Here is a 20,458-nt window from a genome sequence, read left to right on the forward strand (position 1 = left end):
AAACACTCTTTATTACTTGGGAAAAGGCCACCACTTTTTGTTAAGTATCTTTTGTTCACTTCAAAGATGTTATATAAATGGAAGAATTGGGAATTATTCACATTAATAAATAAGTCATGCCAACAAATAAGTAGGTTAATAGTCATGTTTATTGACTTTATGAAGTTATTGATACCCTTCATATTTCCAGCATTGATTTGCAGTGGTTAGCACTTTCCTGTGTTCCTAATTTCTATTTTCTTGTGACTGATTCCCCTTCCTTTGTTTGTAAGAAATCAGTGAAAAGGTTTAGAAAAGCTGCATCCATGTGCAGCTTTGTAAATAATATAATAAAACTCACTCTAGGATCATCTTAAAATAATTATGTTCTAAGTTACCAAATGTTCACCCCAACTACACTTTGAAGATGAAAGAGTTGAAGGCAGGTAGAGAACAAAAAGAGAGGGGCTGCTAGAAAGAAATCAGAAAGAAGTTCATTGCCACTGTCTTTGACAAGTAGTCATAATTCACTCATGTTTGTATGTTAGTTCATGTGGGCCCTAGCTCTGAGAGGAACAGAAGCAGTCTGAAGCATGACATTTCTAAGAAGATTTACACTCAGGGAGAGACTGAATTCCTATTCATTGTCCTAAAGAGCAGAGAGGCAGTTCTGGTCCTATAATGCTTCCATGTGAACTATGAGCTGGGTCATGCCTCACCTCAGCTAGACCGGCCTTCACTGCAATAAGAGGCCCACAGAGGGCTGCTGACCTAGAAGCCCTGCTGCCATTTCTTCTTGTCTGGGAGAGGCGTATTGGTGAAAAATGTTTTCTGTATTCATTAATTTTTACATGCAAAAAATGTGTTCTAATTGGTGATTCTCTTTCTTGTATCTGTTGAGAACTAGTTATTGATGTATTTTTATTATACATAAGATTTCTATCCACACACATCAACTCTTGAATGTGTATTATAATCAAGAGTTGAATAATCTTTGAGAATGTGATTTTTGTTGCATCTCCAGTTTGCTATACTAATTCAAGCGATTAATAAATAGCGAAAAGGAGGCAACACTCCCATCTTGTGGTAATCAAAGGGAAATGCAGACATGGTCCTTGATGCTCAGACTTCCCAAATACAAAACTCCTAAATAGTAACTGAGGCTATCACAGTACCTCTGTTTTCCTGATAATAAAATCTACAAATAATAAAAGTAATTTCATCATGCCTCTATTTCCCAATCAGCAAAATTGAGATTAAGTGGCTTCAATAGTAGTTACTAAAGTAACACTTATGGTTTGGGATCAATGAAGCTAAATCAACACTAGGCATTTTGTTACCATTCCTCCACTACCTTTCAAGGAGTTATTTCTACATTATTATACATACATACCGCAATAATGAGCCCACTAGGTCCATTTAAGTTATCAACCCAACCCTATAAGGAAAAAAGATCTCAGTTACACATGTCAGAAAATTATAATACATCCGCAACGTCTACAGTCTGATCTTCGTAAGTTTCAAACAAGAGCACTGAGACCCCAGCTGACAGAACAGTCTAATGCAATATATCTAAGATCACAAAGATGAGTGGAAAAGCACTGGATATTTCTGCACTTGTGCAAGAATGAAAATTCTGCATCTTTTTTTCCTGGGAGGAGTCATCGGGAGTTTCAGGTTGTTTTATGACATCTTAGAGGTTAAACTGAACCTTGTCTTAATATCATAACTTGCTAACCAATTCATTAACCATCACTTTTCTTCACCTCGGGCCTGATTTTCACTCTCCAGGGGAACACTACATATCAAATATGATTTGTAGGAAGGATCCATTTCTTGAAAATTTGAAAAGACATAGCTTCCATATTCTATTTGTATTGGCTTGCTCAGAGATATTCTCAGGAAGAATATGTTCTGGAGCAGTTGGAGGAAAACGTCTTCTTGAATTTGTCTACTAAGCCCTAAGCAAGTCAGTTGACCTTATTATGTCTGTTTCTTTATCTGTAAAAGTCAAAATGTGTGTGTAAATAGAAGAGGAGGGAGAAAAGAGAAGATGGAGGGCTTAATATTTGTTCTACCAGGGACCAGGCACTACACTAAACACTCCTCGTACACAGTCTCATTTGATCAGCTCTCCAAAGTGGGTCCAGTATTGGGCTAAAATAGCATTAGCCCAGTTTTACAGACGAGACTGCTCAAGAGGCTGCATTTCCAGTAAGCCCTAGAGCTCAAATTTTTTTGGTCCTAAAGCTTCACAGAATTGCTTCAAAAAAGATGGTATAAACTCAGTGTACTTTCAAAAGGATAGAGCAGTATACAGATGCAAAAATTATTCCTAAACTGAGAACCTTCTGTTAACTTTGTGATTCTTATTTACCCTGATGGTTGTAATACTACCAATTTGGCCATCAAGAGCATTCTGGTATATTTAAACTAAAAGTGGGGAAGCCAAGAACTAAAACTATCCCATGGGAATTTTCAGACGAGGGTTAATGATAAGCTAATTTAAGACCTCCACCCAACTCTAGGATAGGCAGTGTAACCCCCAGAGGAGCCTCATGCTGGATAAATCCTGAACCAAATGTGGAATTTTGTATTAATATAATGGGTTCGTATTTGATATGCTGCACTCAGCTATACATTCTGAGAAGAGAGAGAGAGAGAGTGTAAAGGACCTCTTCGGAAAGTAATTGGGCAAGAAAGATGCTGGTTTGGAAGCAAAGCAAGGAATCCAGGCGAGTGGGCTTACCGGGAAAGGCTCCTGCCAGGTTGCTCCCACAATGGAGGGCCTTATGATGGCAATGTTTAGGTTCCTGCTCTCCTGCTGCACCACCATCTCTCCCAAGGCCTTGGTGTACGTGTAAGTATTGGGCCGATCCCCGATCAGCTTGGGTGTGATCTCATCAATAATAGCATCGTCTAACCACCTAAGGGTAGTCAGAGTCAAAAAGAATTCTAGTAACATATGTTAGACAATAGACCAAAAAAAAAAAAAAAGAAAAGAAAAACCCCAAAACACAACACAATCAAACAAGACTTTCCCTTTCTCACTTGAGTTCTGGAATCCAGAACAGTCACAGGATACCAAGGCTGATTGGGCATCCATCCAAATCCTGCGCACTGAATGAGTTCTTGGCTCAGCACAGCTAGACCCAGTCTTACCACTTGAGTCCAGCTTACTCCCACCTAGATTGATAAATTCAATAGCCATGCCATCTACTACTTTATTACACACGATCTCTAATTATCCTCAATATTTTCTCTCCAACTGGCTCACTAGTACACCCATGGGGACATCGGTGGGTGCTGGCTGTGCCCCTAGCATGCCACGTGCTTTGTTCGTGGAGCTTAGAGGCTCTCACCCCGTGTGCTTTGGGGGCGGCCCCACTCACCAGTGCTGTCCAATTCACACCTACTGTACCAATCTTGCAACCATTAGCTTTTCACTTTTAAAATTCCATTCAGTGCCTCAACAAATAAAAGCAACAACATTTGGCAGACTTAAAATCTGTTTTAGCAAATCTATGAAATGCATTTTGAAGCTATATTTACAGTCTATGGTAATAGTTTGGTAATTATTTCCAGAGATTTCCCAGGAATTCTGAAGTTCTCTAGTAGCTATTAATAGTCTGTCAAGTGTAGTGATTATAGTACTCTGAAGCAGCTTTAATAGTGATGGTTGAACACCTCTACTTACAAAAAGACATGTATCATGAGTGAGTTACCATGACATCCACCTAATCTCTTTTTTAAAGATGTCAGCACCCTTTTGATAATCCCAAAGTCTATCTGCACTTCTTGAAGAAAGCAAAATCATTGTCAAATACTTAATGTTTCTCTTAACTGGCAGATCCATTTGGTTAACCATTTTTTATAATATAGTTTTTTAAAAATTAGGCTACCTTAATTTGTTAGTGTGATTTTTCTAATCGATGTGTTTGGTACATTTATTCCTACTTTAAAGGACTGAGCTCAGTCATACTATTTTGATTGTAGAAAAATCTTAGCTATTACCGCTTTGCTCTCATGACAAATTATTGAACATTTACAATATGCTTATATCAATACTTATTCAGAAACACAACTCTTGGGGTGCCTGGGTGGCTCAGTCATTAAGCGCCTGCCTTTGGCTCAGGTCATGATCCCAGGGTCCTGGGATCGAGCCCTGCATCGGGCTCCCTGCTCGGCAGGAAGCCTGCTTCTCCCTCTCCCACTCCCCCTGCTTGTGTTCCCTCTTTCGCTGTGTCTCCCTCTGTCAAATAAATAAATAAAAATCTTAAAAAAAAAAAACACAACTCTCAATTTTAATAATGCTGATTTGATGTTGGAGTGGGACATGAGCCCTGTCTATAATGTTTTGGTTTTCCTTGCTTTGCTATTAGTGCTGAGTGTTTTCTAGATACTTTTCTAGATGCCTTTTGCTTTACATAGAATAGGGAAAAGTTGAGAAGTTCCTAGAACGAAAGCAACTCCAAATACTTAGGAAAATGGAAGATTTTCTAATTACATGGCCACCTGACATTTGGGATAAAGTGTGTGGGATAATGAAGACACCTCTCCATTTTATGGTGATGTTACCTTTCCCTCATCTTATTTGATGGTCGACAGTGATGGTCGACATCTTATTTGATGGTCGAACTGACCTAAGACCATTTTCTTTCACCTGCAAACACACACAGATTGCAAAAACTGGGTCAGGAGAAATAAAGCCTGATTTCAATAAGGCTGTAAAGAAACAAATTCTAAGAACACATCAGAACATAGGCATGCACTAAGATGATACGTCGCTGGGACCAGCTGTTGTCATTGATGTTGGCGTGCATGGAAAGGGTAACACTTAGAGGCTTTACCAAGCTTGGTGAGTTAGCTTATCTTAGAAAATGTTGGTTTTAGGGCACCTGGGTGGCTCAGTCAGTTGAGCATCTGACTCGGTTTCAGCACAATCTCAGGGCCAGTCTCCACGGTCAGCAGGGAGTCTGCTTGAGGTTCTTTCTCTCCCTCTTCCTTTGTGCTCCCTCCCCCAGATCAGGCTCACACACTCTCTTAAAAATCAATCAATCAATTTTTTTTAAGAAAACGCTGGTTTCATAGATTTCTAAGAACATAACTGCAAAAGAAGTTGCAGTGCTCTGTAAATGGCTTGCCTCTACTATTCGTGGCTCTGCCTGTTTTCCACTGAATTATCTTCTCGATTCCTCAGTTTTTACTGGTGAAAAATGGCGATCATTATAGCTGTTCTAATTTTCATGTTATCATGAGAACAAACAGGAATATTCACAACTGCACTTAAAGCTATTTGACAAAGCAAAATGAGCCAATAAACCGAAGGCATTTTTATGTTTGGTAAAACAACGAACAGGCATGTAGCTACAAAAGTAATAGTTGGTTATCATTTCTGCTGCAGGCAAACAGCTCTGGACCCATCTCATCCAGCCACTTCCTGGGTTCAAAGAGGACATTGGTGTAAGAAGGACACACATGCATTGGTTAAGTGATACCCTTTTGGGGACCTATAATCAGTTCATGCTTTTCTTTACCAAAGTGTGATTTGCTGCTGTTTGTTCTGCTTGTTTTTAAAACAGTAAATAAGTTGGCATGGAAAAAAGACACTCTATAAATAAAAGCACATTTCTAAAATTAACCAAATGCTCTTCAGGTTACCTGAGATGTTTTGAACCCATAGGTCCCAGGTTCTAAACTTCTACTTACGTTGCTTCAAAAGAAGCAAAAAGTTAGTGAAGATTTCAGAAAACAATGTACACACAATTTCCTGTAAATATTACTATCTTTTTTGGGGGGGGGGAGCTGAAACTTACAGAATCAACCTCCTAATATCACTAAAAATATCATAATTTTGGTATTTACTAAATGAAATAGCAAGAGGAGTGTGTATTTTTCATCCTAGTTTTCTTAGGCAAAAAGCGGGGCAAGACTAGTGGCATATCAGGTGAAGCGTTTTGCAGAGTAAGTACTGGACATGCCGCTTCACGGTCATGTTTGCTCTCTCCTTCTCTCATCTGATTTAGGTTCTTCCCTTGATTCTTGTAGGTACTTGCTCATGTGTCAGTTTCCCCATTTTATAATGAGTCCCAGAGAGTAAGGATTATGTTTCTTCTCTCCATGTCCAATCACTTTCTGTGCCTAGGCACCTGCTCCCTTATTCAGTCCGTGAGGGCTCTCCCACACCACAGTCTTGATTGGCCAGTTTGTGTTTTGAGTAATGTTTTGGGAAATTGAGATGGTCACTGGCAGAACAGCCCAGGTGAACTCAGGAGGAGGTGGGGTTGGACGGAGACTGTGGGGAAGGAAGAAAGGGAGGGAGGGAGGGAGGGAGGAAGGGAGGGAGGGAAGGGTTGTGTTTGTAGAGAATGAAGCAAAATTGGAAGTTAAAATATCCAGTTGGCAGTGATGACAAGTGTTGAAAAGCTGAAAGGCTAACTGTTGACTAATTTCAACATGGCAGAGTTGGCTTCAGAGTAAATTTAAACTTTTTACTGGGGAGAAGGGTATACCTGTGCCTAGTGCTCGTAATGAACTGGCCTCTGCATTTCCCTCTAGACTTCTACTGAGCACCTATTCTGGCCTCCAATGGCCTGATAATATGAAAATTATTCAGTCTGTCTAGGAAACAGTCTAACTCGGCTCTGACTTGTATTTAAAGCCCGATAACATTAAAAGTACACAGAATTTTGTCAGCAGCTTAGATGCCATCTTAAGCCTATACAATCCTGACAGTAAATCCACAAATATCAAAATGAGTGTTTTCCTTTCCCCTGGAATAGATACACTTTCTTAGTATTAACAATGTGTTCATCAGCACCTCGGCGAGACTACTTTCCAAAATCTGACTTCCTTTCCTATTTCTGCCGCAGCTGACTGCTGTCAGTGTTTGATCAAAAACACCTTTTCTTGGTGGAGAAGAGAAATATGGCAGAGGACTAGGGGACCCTATTCCAACCAGTTCCCGGAATTGAGCTGGATATCTACCAGACCACTCTGAACACCCACGAAATCAGCCTGAGATGTAGGAAGATAAGTCTGGATCTCTACAGACAGAATATGGCAGGCGGTTGGTTTCGAGGTATGAAGCAGGGAGCCTTGATTCTGTGGGCAGATATCGGAAGATAAATGGAAGGGTGAGGGAGCTGTGGCGATCCTACACCAATGGTGAGTGATAACCTCCCACGCTGGGGATGGGGCACAGACTCACAGACCGGTAGCAGCAGGGAAAGGACTTTGGGGCAGCCCCCCAGAATGAAACCCGGACTGGGGGTGGCTGGCGGCTTTAGAAGCACAAAGGGCGGAGATGTGCCCCCGTGCCTCGACCTGGAGGTGAGGACTGGGAGTGCTGCTGAGGGGCGCACAACCCAGGATGCTGCAGTTTATAGCAGCACAGACAGAAATGCAGATAGTGTGGTCTGGAGAGCTCACTGAAGAGCAGACTGCGATCCCTCTGCTCTAAGGCAGAGGACTGGAAGTGATCTCTTCTGCTCTGACTCTTGGAAGAGACTCAGAAAGCTGCCAGGGGAAGCCGCAAGAGAGCAAAAGCCCCCCCAAAACCAGTTTTCACTGAGCCCATCCCTCCTCCACAGGGTGCAGAGCAACTCTGCCCAAACAGGGTTGCCTGAGTAAAAGCCCAGCAGGCCCCTCCCCCAGAAGACAGGCTGGGAGAACAAGAGGCCGACAACCCTAAGGTCCCTATAAAACAGGTGCATCTTGCTTGGGTTGTGGTCGATAATTTGGACTCTGTACATTCCCTCAATTATCTGTCAACAGAATGACTAGGAGGTGGAACCCCCAAAATGGGAAAGACTCAGAGACTGTGACATCTGCCACAGATTTACAAATGGATACAGATATAACCAAAATGTCGGAAATGGACTTCAGGGTAGGAGTTGTGAAGACAATAGCTAGAATGGAGAAATTGATTAATGGCAACATAGAGTCTCTAAGGGCAGAAATGAAAGCTGAACTGGCAGAATTTAAAAATGCTATCAATGAGATCCAATCTAATCTAGATAATCTAACAGCTAGGGTAAGCGAGGCAGAAGAACGAATTAGTGATCTAGAAGACCAATTAATAGACAAGAAAGAAAAGAGGAGGCCAGGGAGAAACAACTCAAAATCCATGAAAACAGAATCAGAGAAATAAGTGATACCATGAAATGTTCCAATGTCAGAATTATTGGGATCCCGGAGGAGGTGGAGAGAGAGAGAGGACTAGAAAATATATTTGAGCAAATCGTAGCTGAGAACTTCCCTAATCTGGGGAATGATACAAACATTTGTGTCCTAGAGGCAGAGAGGACCCCTCCCAAGATCAAGGAAAACAGGCGAACGCCCCGGCATGAAACAGTAAAACTAGCAAATCTTTGAACCAAGGAAACCATCTAAAGGGCAGTTAGGGGGAAGAGATTCCTTATGTACAGAGGGAGGAACATCAGAATAACGTCAGACCTATCCACAGAGACCTGGCAAGCCAGGAAGGGCTGGCAAGACATATTCAGGGTACTAAATGAGAAGAACATGCAGCCAAGAATACTTTATCTGGCAAGGCTGTCATTTAGAATGGATGGAGAGATGCAGAGCTTCCAAGACTGGCAGAAACTGAAAGAATGTGACCACTAAGCTGACCCTGCAAGAAATATTAAGGGGGGTTCTATAAAAGGAAGAAAGACCCCACGAATGATATAGGACAGAAATTTACAATCTATAGAAAGAAGGACTTCACACGGCAACATGATGACAATAAATTCATATCTTTCAATAATCACTCTCAATGTGAATGGCCTAAATGCTCCCATAAAACGGCACAGGGTTGCAGACTGGATAAAAAGACAGGACCCATCCATATGCTGTCTACAAGAGACTCATTTTGAACCTAAAGAAACATCCAGACTGAAAGTGAAGGGATGGAGATCCATCTTCCATGCCAACGGACCTCAAAAGAAAGCTGGGGTAGCGGGTGCCTGTGTGGCTCAGTTGTTAAGCATCTGCCTTTGGCTCAGGTCATGATCCCAGGGCCCTGGGATCAAGCCCCGCATCAGGCTCCCTGCTCCGTGGGAAGCCTGCCTCTCCCTCTCCCACTCCCGCTGCTTGTGTTCCCTCTCTCACTGTGTCTGTCTCTGGCAAATAAATAAATAAAATCTTAAAAAAAAAGAAAGCTGGGGTAGCAATTCTTATATCAAATTAGATTTTAAGCTAAAGACTGTAGTTAGAGACACAGAAGGACACTATATCATTCTTAAAGGGTCTACCCAACAAGAAGATCTAACAATTGTAAATATCTATGCCCCCAACATGGGAACAGCCATCTACATAAGCCAACTGTTAACCAAAATAAAGAGTCATATAGATAACGATATGTTAATTGTAGGAGACCTCAATACTCCATTCTCAGCAATAGATAGATCATCTAAGCAGAAAATCAACAAAGAAACAAGAGCTTTGAATGACACACTAGACCAGATGGCCCTCATAGATATATACAGAACATTCCACCCTAAAATAACAGAATACTCATTCTTCTTGAGTGTACATGGAACTTTCTCCAGAAAAGACCACATACTGCGTCACAAATCAGGTCTCAACTGATACCAAAAGACTGAGATTATTCCTTGCATAGTCTCAGACCATAATGCTTTAAAACTGGAACTCAATCACAAGAAAAAATTTGGAAGAAATTCAAACACTTGGAAGCTAAAGATCACTCTGCTCAAGAATGTTTGAGTCAACCAGGAAATCAAAGAAGAACTTAAACAATTCATGGAAACCAATGAGAATGAAAACACATCAGTCCAAAACCTATGGGATACTGCAAAGGCGGTCCTAAGGGGGAAATAAATAGCCATCCAAGCTTCACTGAAAAAAATAGAAAAATCCCGAATTCACCAACTAACTTTACACCTTAAGAAACTAGAGAAAAAGCAACAAACAATGCCTAAGCCAAACATTAGAAGAGAAATAATTAAGATTAGAGCAGAGATCAATGAATTAGAAACCAGAAACACAGTAGATCAGATCAACAAAACTAGAAGCTGGTTCTTTGAAAGAATTAATAAGATCAATAAACCACTGGCCAGACTTATCCAAAAAAAAGAGAAAGGACCCAAATTAATAAAATTATAAATGAAAGGGGAGAGATAATGACTAACACCAAGGAAATAGAAACAATTATTAGAAATTATTATCAACAACTATATGCCAATATATTAAGCAACCTGGAAGAAATGGATGCCTTCCTAGAAACCTATAAACTGCCAAGACTGAAACAAGAAGAAATTGACAACCTGAAGAGGCCAATAACCAGTAACGAGACTGAAGCAGTGATCAAAAATCTCCCAAAAAACAAGAGTCCAGGGCCTGATGGATTCCCTGAGGAATTCTACCAAACATTCAAGGAAGAAATAATACTTATTCTCCTGAAGCTGTTTCAAAAAATAGAAACAGAAGGAAATCTTCCAGACTCATTCTATGAGGCCAGCATTACCTTAATCCCCAAACCAGGCAAAGACCCCATCAAAAAGGTGAATTTCCAACTGATATTCCTGATTGAATATGGATTCCAAAATTCTCAACAAAATCCTAGCTAATAGGATCCAATGTATCCTCCAATACATTAAAAGGATCATCCACCATGACCAAGTGGGATTTATCCCCGGGATGCAAGGGCGGTTGAACATTCGCAAATCAATCAGTGTGATAGAACACATTAATAAGAGGAGAGAGAAGAACCATATGGTCCTCTCGATGCAGAAAAAGCATTTGACAAAATACATCATACCTTCCTGATTAAAACTCTTCAGAGTATAGGGATAAAGGGAACATTCCTCAAGTTCATAAAATCCACCTATGAAAAACCCACAGCAAATATCATCCTCAATGGGGAACAGATGAGAGCCATTCCCTTAAGATCAGGAAGAGTCAAGGATGCCCACTCTCGCCACTATTGTTCAACATGGTACTAGAAGTCCCAGCAACAGCAGTCAGACAACAAAAAGAAATAAAAGGTATTCAGATTGGCAAAGAAGAAGTCAAACTCTCTTCGCAGATGACATGATACTTTATGTGGAAAATCCAAAAGACTCCACCCCCAAATTACTAGACCTCATACAGCAATTCAGTAATGTGTCAGGATACAAAATCAATGCAAAATCAATGCACAGAAATCAATTGCTTTCTTATACACTAACAATGCAACTGTAGAAAGAGAAATTAGAGAAACAATTCCATTTACAATAGTACCAAAAACCATAAGATACCTCAGAATAAACCTAACCAAAGAGGTAAAGGATCTATACTCTAGGAACTACAGAACACTCATGAAATAAATTGAAGAAGACACAAAAAGATGGAAAAACATTCCATGCTCATGGATTGGAAGAATAAACATTGTTAAAATGCCTGTGTTACCCAGAGCAATCTATACCTTCAATGCCATCCCGATCAAAATTCCAATGACATTTTTCAAAGTGCTGGAACAAACAATCCTAAAATTTGTATGGAACCAGAAAAGACCCCAAATTGCCAAGGAAATGTTGAAAAAGAAAAACAAAGCTGGGGGCATCACATTGCCTGATTTCAAGCTATATTACAAAGCTGTGATCACCAAGACAGCATGGTACTGGCACAAAAACAGACATATAGACCAATGGAACCCAATAGAGAGCCCAGATGTGGACCCTCAACTCTATGGTCAAATAAGTAGGAAAAAATATGCAAGGGAAAAAGACAGTCTCTTCAATAAATGGTGCTGGGAAAATTGGACAGCTATATACAGAAGAATGAAACGCAACGATTCTCTAACACCATACACAAAGATAAACTCAAAATGGAAGAAAGGCCTCAATGTGAGACAGGAATCCATCAAAATACTAGAGGAGAACGTAGGCAGTAACCTCTTCGACTCTGGCCACAGCAACTTCTTTCAAGATACATCTCCAAAGGCTAGTGAAACAAAGCAAAAATGAACTTTTGGAACTTCATCAAGATAAAAAGCTTCTGCACAGCAAAGGAAACAGTCAACAAAACAAAGAGGCAACCCACAGAATGGGAGAAGATATTTGCAAATGACATTACAGACGAAGGTCTGATTTCCAAGATCTATAAAGAACTTCTCAAACTCAACACCCCAAACACAATTAAGTCAAAAAACAGGCAGAAGACATGAACAGACACTTCTCAAAAGAAGACATACAAATGGCTAGCAAATGAATAAATGTTCATCATCATTAGCCATCAGGGAAATTCAAATCAAACCACATTGAGATACCACCTTACAGCAGTTTGAATGGCAAAAATTGACAAGGCAAGAAACAACAAATGTTGGAGAGGTTGTGGAGAAACGGAACCCTCTTACACTGTTGGGGGGAATGCAAGTTGGTACAGCCACTTTGGAAAACAGTGTGGAGGTGCCTCAAAAAATTAAAAACAGAGCTACCCTATGACCCAGCAATTGCACTCCTGGGTATTTACTCCAAAGACGCAGATGTAGTGAAAAGAAGGGCCATATGCACCCCAATGTTCATAGCAGCAACATCCGCAATAGCCAAACTGTGGAAAGAGCTGAGATGCCCTTCAACAGATGAATGGATAAAGAAGATGTGCTCCATATATACAATGGAATATTACTCAGCCATCAGAAAGGATGAATACCCAACTTTTACATCAACATGGATGGGACTGGAGGTGATTATGCTAAGTGAAGTTAAGTCCAGCAGAGAAAGTCAATTATCATATGGTTTCACTTCTTTGTGGAACATAAGGAAGAGCATGGAGGACATTAGGAGAAGGAAGGGAAAAATGAAGGGGGGGAATCGGAGGGAGAGATGAACCATGAAAGACTATGGACTCTGAGTAACTGAGGGTTTTAGAGGGGAGGGGGTTGGGGGGATGGGTTAGCCTGGTGATGGGTATTAAGGAGGGCACGTACTGCATGGAGCACTGGGTGTTATACAAAAACAATGAATCATGGATCACTACATCAAAAACTAATGATGTATTGTATGGTGACTAACATAGCATAATAAAATAAAATAAACAAAAAAAATCTTTTCTTTTTCACATGGCAGATTGTGCTTCTAGACACCAGGTAGCTTCAAGAGCATGATTTTTAGTAGGTACAAATCTATCGGGAAGTTTTCATTGATGAAAGCCTCTAGGAATGACGGGGCCAAGTGAGGAGAGTGGGGAGGCCAGGGCACATCAGTGACTGGAATATGAATGAACCCCATGTCAAAGGAGAGCCGTTAAATGAAAAAGCACTTGGAGGCACTTTTCCCCAAACTTGCCTGCTCGTCAGTAAGACTTATGTGGGACCTATGACAAAAGTCCAGTTCCCTGGGTACCATCTTAGAACCTTCAAATCAATATTCAGGGGTGACAGCTTCATCATCTTGATTTCTAACCAGTGGAGTGGTGACTGTTCTGGTCAGGCAAATAGGGGAATCGCCAATTTGAAAGGACGCCACTCCACAAACATAAGCCTTGCACAAATAGGGATTAGCTCTCAGAAAGGCATCGCTTTTTGGAGTAAAATTGTCAGTTGACTTGAGCTTTAAAGGAGTTAAATCCCTGGCACTAGAGATGGAATCTGACAGTCAATTAGGGGACAGGTGTGTGCAAGGCCAGGTGCAAAGCAGTTACCATGTCCCATTGATTTTTCTGTCCCCAAACACAGAGGTGTTTTTTTGTACCTGTTGCCACTCCCCAGTTCTAGGTCTTCACCCCACAACATGGCAGGTCACGGCTGTCCACCTCTGGCGACTGCCCGTGCCAATCTAACCCCCTTCCCCCATGACCATACTAACGTTCCTATTTTTTTTTTAAGATTTTATTAATTTTTTGACAGAGAGAGAGACAGCAAGAGAGGGACCACAAGCAGGGGGAGTGGGAGAGGGAGAAGCAGGCTTCCTGCGGAGCAGGGAGCCCAATGCGGGGCTTGATCCCAGGACCCTGGGATCATGACCTGAGCTGAAGGCAGACGCTTAACAACTGAGCCACCCAGGCACCCCCATACTAACGTTCCTAAAGCCCACTTTCATCCAAATCTTTTTTTGATGAAAACAAAATGGAATCATCAACCAACCAAAACCAACCCCCTACACACACACACACACACACACACACACACACACACACACACACACACACACACACACACACACACCCCTCCTGCTGTGGATCCCCATTGCCTATAGAATTAAATATGGTCCTCCACATGGCATTCAAAATCTCAGTATGGGCCCAGCCTATCCTCCCGGCTGGACCTCTGACAGCTTCCCTACACCTAGCATCTGTGCTGCCCAAGTGGACGGACGGCCATATCCCAAACATGCCCCCGGTCTTCCTGCTCCTGTGGCTGTGCCTAATATGAGCCCCCATCTCACATCTCCCCACTGCACCTCCTCTCCCAAGTCTAGGTCCTGTGCCTGTCTCCATCTCCATCTAACTCACTAGGTCCCACTTCCTCTACCACACTCCATATATAATGCTACCCTGTTCTATTTTGTGTTTCATTGCGAGCTCCTGGAGAACACGGTCTATATTTTAAGAAAGCACCTTTGAATCTCTCATGCTGCCAAGTATGTGGGAGTACCAAAAAGAGCCATGTGACCAGAATCATGTGGCCATGGAGAAAAATGGTGTCCCTGTAACTTACTAGCTGAGAGGCTTCCGAAGAGTTACTTAGCCTTTCGGGCTTCTGTTCCTTAATTAGCACAGTAGCGATGATACATAGCACCACTCCTCCAATATTATGGCAAGGGACTGAACGTCTGTCAAAGTGTCTTTACTCACAGTAATTGCTCAGTGATGACACACAGCTGTCCCTCCCTTCTTAATGCATATGTATGAGATTGATTTAAGGAGGCTAACTAAATAAAGCAGTAAATACTACTAGTTATTTCAAGTTTTTCTATAGGTGCAAAACTCCTTTTCTTCCTCTCTCTTGTAAGAGCAGTTAACTTAGCTTGAAAAAGATGGAAAGCAGTAATCTTTCCTGGTTAGTTATGTGCATTTTTTAAAAAATAAACATTCTAGGGGTGCCTGGGTGGCTCAGATGGTTGAGTTTCTGCCTTTGGCTTGGGTCATGGTCCCAGGGACCTGGGATCGAGCTCTGCATCAGGCTCCCTGCTCCACGGGGAGCCTGCTCTTCCCTCTTCTTCAGCTGCTCCCCTGCTTGTGGTCTCTCACTCTCTCTGTCAAATGGATAAATAAAATCTTTAAAAAAAAATACAAATAAATAAATAAACATTCTACTTAAGCTGTTGTTCTGGAAAACTGGAATTGCATAGGTAATCCCTCATCCATGTACGCACAGGACTTTCTAAAGGTAAAAATCCTGGAACCGCAGAAGCTAGAAGTATGAAGACAGGGAGACGGCTAAGAATGGCGGCACAATTGCATGATAAAATGCCTGTGGGAGTTGGGATGACGACATCGGACACGGGCAGGCGTGAGGGCTACAGAAGCCTGTTTAATGCTCATTCATGGTCACGCTTGTGATACCAATAAGAAGCATTGACTCCTAATTGGGGTTATTATTACAATTTGGTTATGCTAACATCCTAAAAGTTTATACTAACGCAATCAAATTTCACCTTTCAGCCATGGTTCAGGACCAAGGGGATTCTGGAAGTTTTCAGATATGGACTGAAGGAAGGGAGCTGAGGCCTGGTGGTCTTGGGCTGTGGGAGGACAGAAGTGGGGTGGGCTGAAGGGGAAGGGGCAGGGCTGGTAGGTGTCAGGTTTGGGTTCACTGGCCCAATCCCCTTACGAAAAACAGTGAGCGCTATCACTTGGGCCTACGCAATTGAAAAAGGTCCTGGCAAAAAGGGCAAATCCTCTTTTAACAATTAAAAAAAAATAAAAAATCCTCTTTTATTGAACAGGAATTCTCATTAAACTGGTTTTCAGGGAAAAGAAAGGTTTATTTTACTTTGTCATAAGTGATTTTCTTTTTTTTTTTTTTTAATTCTTTTTTTCCCCCAGCTTTACTGAGGTATAATTGACAAAATGGTAAGATATTTAAAGTGTACATTATCATGATTTGATATACAATGTGGAAGGATTCCACCTGCCCCCACCCCCCATCTAGTTAATTAGCACATCCACATGGGTGATTTTCTTGAGATCACAAAGCCCAGAGCACAGCCTCAAGATCATCTTGCAGTCTAACACCTGGTTCCTTTCTAAAAACATGAGGACCCCTGGAATACCAAGAACAATGACAGCTCCTAGATGCCATGAGGCCACCGTTAATAAAAACTTCCAAGGGAAATGGAAACCTAAAAATCTTGGAAAATAATTTTATTGTAACCACAGGTTGATTACAAAATAGAAATCAGACAAAACATATTTTCTTAAAGTAACTAAATTTAGGTGAATTGATATTTATTCAGAATAACTTTAATGCTGTTTGTTATTCTAAAACTTCCAAAAATTCCATCTGATATAGGGGTCGTTGAAACTGTCACAAACAACAGTGTAGCTAATGAAGGGTTGCTAGGCTTTATTCAAAGCATGACTCCAGTCTTAAACAGAGGTTCTATTAGAAGTCTAAGAGGGGGCGCCTGGGTGGCTCAGTTGGTTAGGCGACTGCCTTCGGCTCAGGTCATGATCCTGGAGTCCCGCGATCGAGTTCCCGCATCGGGCTCCCTGCTCAGCAGGGAGTCTGCTTCTCCCTCTGACCCTCTTCCCTCTCGTGCTCTCTCTCTATCATTCTCTCTCTCAAATAAATAAATAAAATCTTTAAAAAAAAAAGTCTAAGAGGAAAAAATGGGCCATCAGAAATAGGGATAAGACGTGGACATATAGGCATTTTACACATAGGACTTCTCATCCCCAACTAGAACAAGCTTGCTCTGGAATTCTGCCATCTATTTTCACGTTTGTCTAAACCAATCAACCAACAAACCTCAGCCGGAATAGTGTGAACAATGGTCATCTCGTTCCATCAACAACATTTCATTCATTCAGCACATATTGGAGTCCCTACCATGTGCTGGCACTGAAAGCAAGAAGGAGCAAGAGACATTCCCTTCCTTTGCCAAACTCATTGCCAAAAGAAAACATAGACAAACAACCAGATATTTCGAATAACCTGGGGAAGAGCAATGATAAAGATGGGCATGGGCTCCCATGGGAGCCCCAGGGAAAGCTGCCTCAGCCCAGCGGCTTCCAGGGGAGAGCTCTGATGTCGGAGTTGGAATTACCCAGGTAAGCAGAGGTGGAGGTAGTTTCTAGAAACAGAACCATCATAAGCCAAGGCAGAGAGGCATGAGGGAGAGGAGTAATGACTTCAGTGTGACTGCAGCACACATGTAAAGGGAGGGCTGATGGAGATGAGGCTGGACAGGTGGTCCTGAATATAGAATTCTAAGTTAATAAATTGTGGTTATGACTTTTCCCTGTTTTAAAAAAACAACAACAAAAACGTTGGTTCCTTAATTGCATGCAAAGTGTATTCTTTTGAGACAAAATTTATTTCATTTTTAGTTCTGTTTGGCTGCATATTTTTCAAAATAATTATACTCCTTTGGGAGCAGTAAATGACAGACATGGGTTTTATACAAATGTCAATTATGGTTTGATCATAAATCATGAAGCAATCACCTGCTTTTACCAGGGGACACGGAGTGTGGGGAAGGATGGCAAGTGCTGAGCACCTGAAGAGAAATCAACTCCTCTTCTGGGAGGTGAGTTTATTCTTCTTGGAGATCTAGGGGTCCTGGATCTGGAGTAGAGTCCGGACACAGTTTGGGAGGGAGGAAGTGCTACAGAGGACCTGGAGAAGCCCCTCACCGTGGGTGAACTGAATCTCCATTTCCTATCTCTTTTCTCTGGCAAATTCTGCAAGACTTCTGTACTGTCTCACATCATGCCGTGATCTGTCAGGTGCTAGACAGGTCAGCAGTAGAGGAAGGCTCTGGAATCTCAGCAGCAGCACAGTCTGGAATCAAAGCCTGTCTGCCCCTTTTCCTGGGCATAGCAAATACGTAAGCACTACACTGACCAAGAAGACAGCACTATGAGAGGGCAGCTAACTGAAACAAATTGATTCTATCTGAAAACACACTGAGGCTTTCCACATCCACTCTCCTGTACTGACTTAGGGCATCAGAGCATCTTTTCTTCAACTCTCCTGACAAGCTCTGCACTTGGAAGGTTCCTTTGCATCACTTAAGCAAATCATTGCTTATTAGCGACTTGAGGTAACCTCCAGGTTCTTTAGATGACTTTCATTCTTCTTTGTCCTGGATATTTTAAAATAACAGGTAAAAATATCTATTCTCAGAGCTGTAGGAGATAAAAATGTTTGCCCTGATGGGAATGAACTCTTGATTTAGCTAAGCTTCATTTTAAAGAGTCTATCTTAAATGTCTATGCTACCCAGAGCAATCTATACTTTCAATGCCATCCCGATCAAAATTCCAATGACATTTTTCAAAGTGCTGGAACAAACAATCCTAAAATTTGTATGGAATCAGAAAAGACCCTGAATTGCCAAGGAAATGTTGAAAAAGAAAAACAAAGCTGGGGGCATCACATTGCCTGATTTCAAGCTATATTACAAAGCTGTGATCACCAAGACAGCATGGTACTGGCACAAAAACAGACATATAGACCAATGGAACAGAATAGAGAACCCAGATATGGACCCTCAACTCTATGGTCAAATAATCTTTGACAAAGCAGGAAAAAACATGCAATGGAAAAAAGACAGTCTCTTCAATAAATGGTGCTGGGAAAATTGGACAGCCACATGCAGAAGAATGAAACTCAACCATTCTCTAACACCATTCACAAAGATAAACTCAAAGTGGATGAAAGACCTCAATGTGAGACAGGAATCCATCAAAATCCTAGAGGAGAACATAGGCAGTAACCTCTTTGACATCGCCCACGGCAACTTCTTTCAAGATACATCTCCAAAAGCTAGTGAAACAAAAGCAAAAATGAACTTTTGGGGCTTCATCAAGATAAAAAGCTTCTGCACAGCAAAGGAAACAGTCAACAAAACAAAGAGGCAACCCACAGAATGGGAGAAGATATTTGCAAATGCCACTATAGATAAAGGGCTGGTATCCAAGATCTATAAAGAACTTCTCAAACTCAACACCCCAAAAAAACATCATCAAGTCAAAAAGTGGGCAGAAGATATGAAAAGACACTTCTCTGAAGACGACATACAAAGGGCTGACAGACACATGAAAAAATGTTCATCATCATTAGCCATCAAGGAAATTCAAATCAAAACCACATTGAGATACCACTTTACACCAGTTAGAATGGCAAAAATGGACAGGGAAAGAAACAACAAATGTTGGAGAGGTTGTGGAGAAAGGGGAACCCTCTTACACTGTTGGGGGGAATGCAAGTTGGTACAGTCACTTTGGAAAACAGTGTGGAGGTGCCTCAAAAATTTAAAAATAGAGCTCCCCTATGACCCAGCAATTGCACTCCTGGGTATTTACTCCAAAGACGCAGATGCAGTGAAAAGAAGGGCCATATGCACCCCAATGTTCATAGCAGCAATGTCCACAATAGCCAAACTGTGGAAAGAGCTGAGATGCCCTTCAACAGATGAATGGATAAAGAAGATGTGCTCCATATATACAATGGAATATTACTCATCCCTCAGAAAGGATGAATACCCAACTTTTACATCAACATGGATGGGACTGGAGGTGATTATGCTAAGTGAAGTAAGTCAAGCAGAGAAAGTCAATTATCATGTGGTTTCACTTATTTGTGGAACATAAGGAAGAGCATGGAGGACATTAGGAGAAGGAAGGGAAAAATGAAGGGGGGGAATCGGAGGGAGAGACGAACCATGAGAGACTATGGACTCTGAGAAACAAACAGGGTTCTAGAGGGGAGGGGGTGGGGGGATGTGTTAGCCTGGTGATGGGTATTAAGGAGGGCCCGTACCGCATGGAGCACTGGGTGTTATACGAAAACAATGGATCGTGGATCACCACATCAAAAACTAATGATGTATGGTATGGTGACTAACATAATAAAATTAAAAAAAATAAAGAGTCTATCTTAAAGAGAGATACAGTATTACATGAAATTAACATCTGACAAATTTCACGGGAAGTAGTCTATTTTCTCTGTTGTAATACTTTCTTTTGCAGTTTTTTTTTTTTAAACAAGGTAAACTTGATAAATTGAGCAGAAGAATGAAGATGGAGAAAACAAAAACATACTTATTCTGAGACCAGGGCCATGTTCTAAGAACAAAGTGGTTCCCGTTAGTAGGCAAGAAGAGAAAGATGCTAGACCGTTATTTTTCCTCCACAACAGGGCAATAAGGAAAGCGTATCTCAGCCTCCTAGACCAAGAGACTCGCATTTCCTACCAGACCTGGGAGGATTTCCGCTTACCTATGAGTTCTTCCTTATTAACCTTTTGATTAACTGTTATTAAACACTCCTGAACACAGTGACTGCCTTATATAACTCAATTGATCATC

At 41.4% G+C, this 20,458-nt stretch overlaps 1 protein-coding gene across 5 annotated transcripts in view; it reads right to left on the bottom strand.

Annotated features, from left to right (window-relative positions):
• Window positions 1–20,458, bottom strand: part of FAR2 (fatty acyl-CoA reductase 2) — a 144,484-nt gene that overhangs the window by 15,878 nt on the left and 108,148 nt on the right. For all 5 annotated transcript variants that reach the window (XM_027595190.2, XM_027595192.2, XM_027595194.2 and 2 more), the window contains exons 5-6: window positions 2,729–2,906; window positions 1,373–1,417 (exon numbers count right to left, since the gene is read on the bottom strand). In XM_027595190.2, the coding sequence (XP_027450991.1) occupies window positions 1,373–1,417; window positions 2,729–2,906 (223 nt within the window). The remainder of the gene's footprint in view (window positions 1–1,372; window positions 1,418–2,728; window positions 2,907–20,458) is intronic.

This window comes from Zalophus californianus, chromosome 9 (genome assembly GCF_009762305.2).
Source record: "Zalophus californianus isolate mZalCal1 chromosome 9, mZalCal1.pri.v2, whole genome shotgun sequence".
NCBI classification, from domain to species: Eukaryota; Metazoa; Chordata; class Mammalia; order Carnivora; family Otariidae; genus Zalophus; species Zalophus californianus.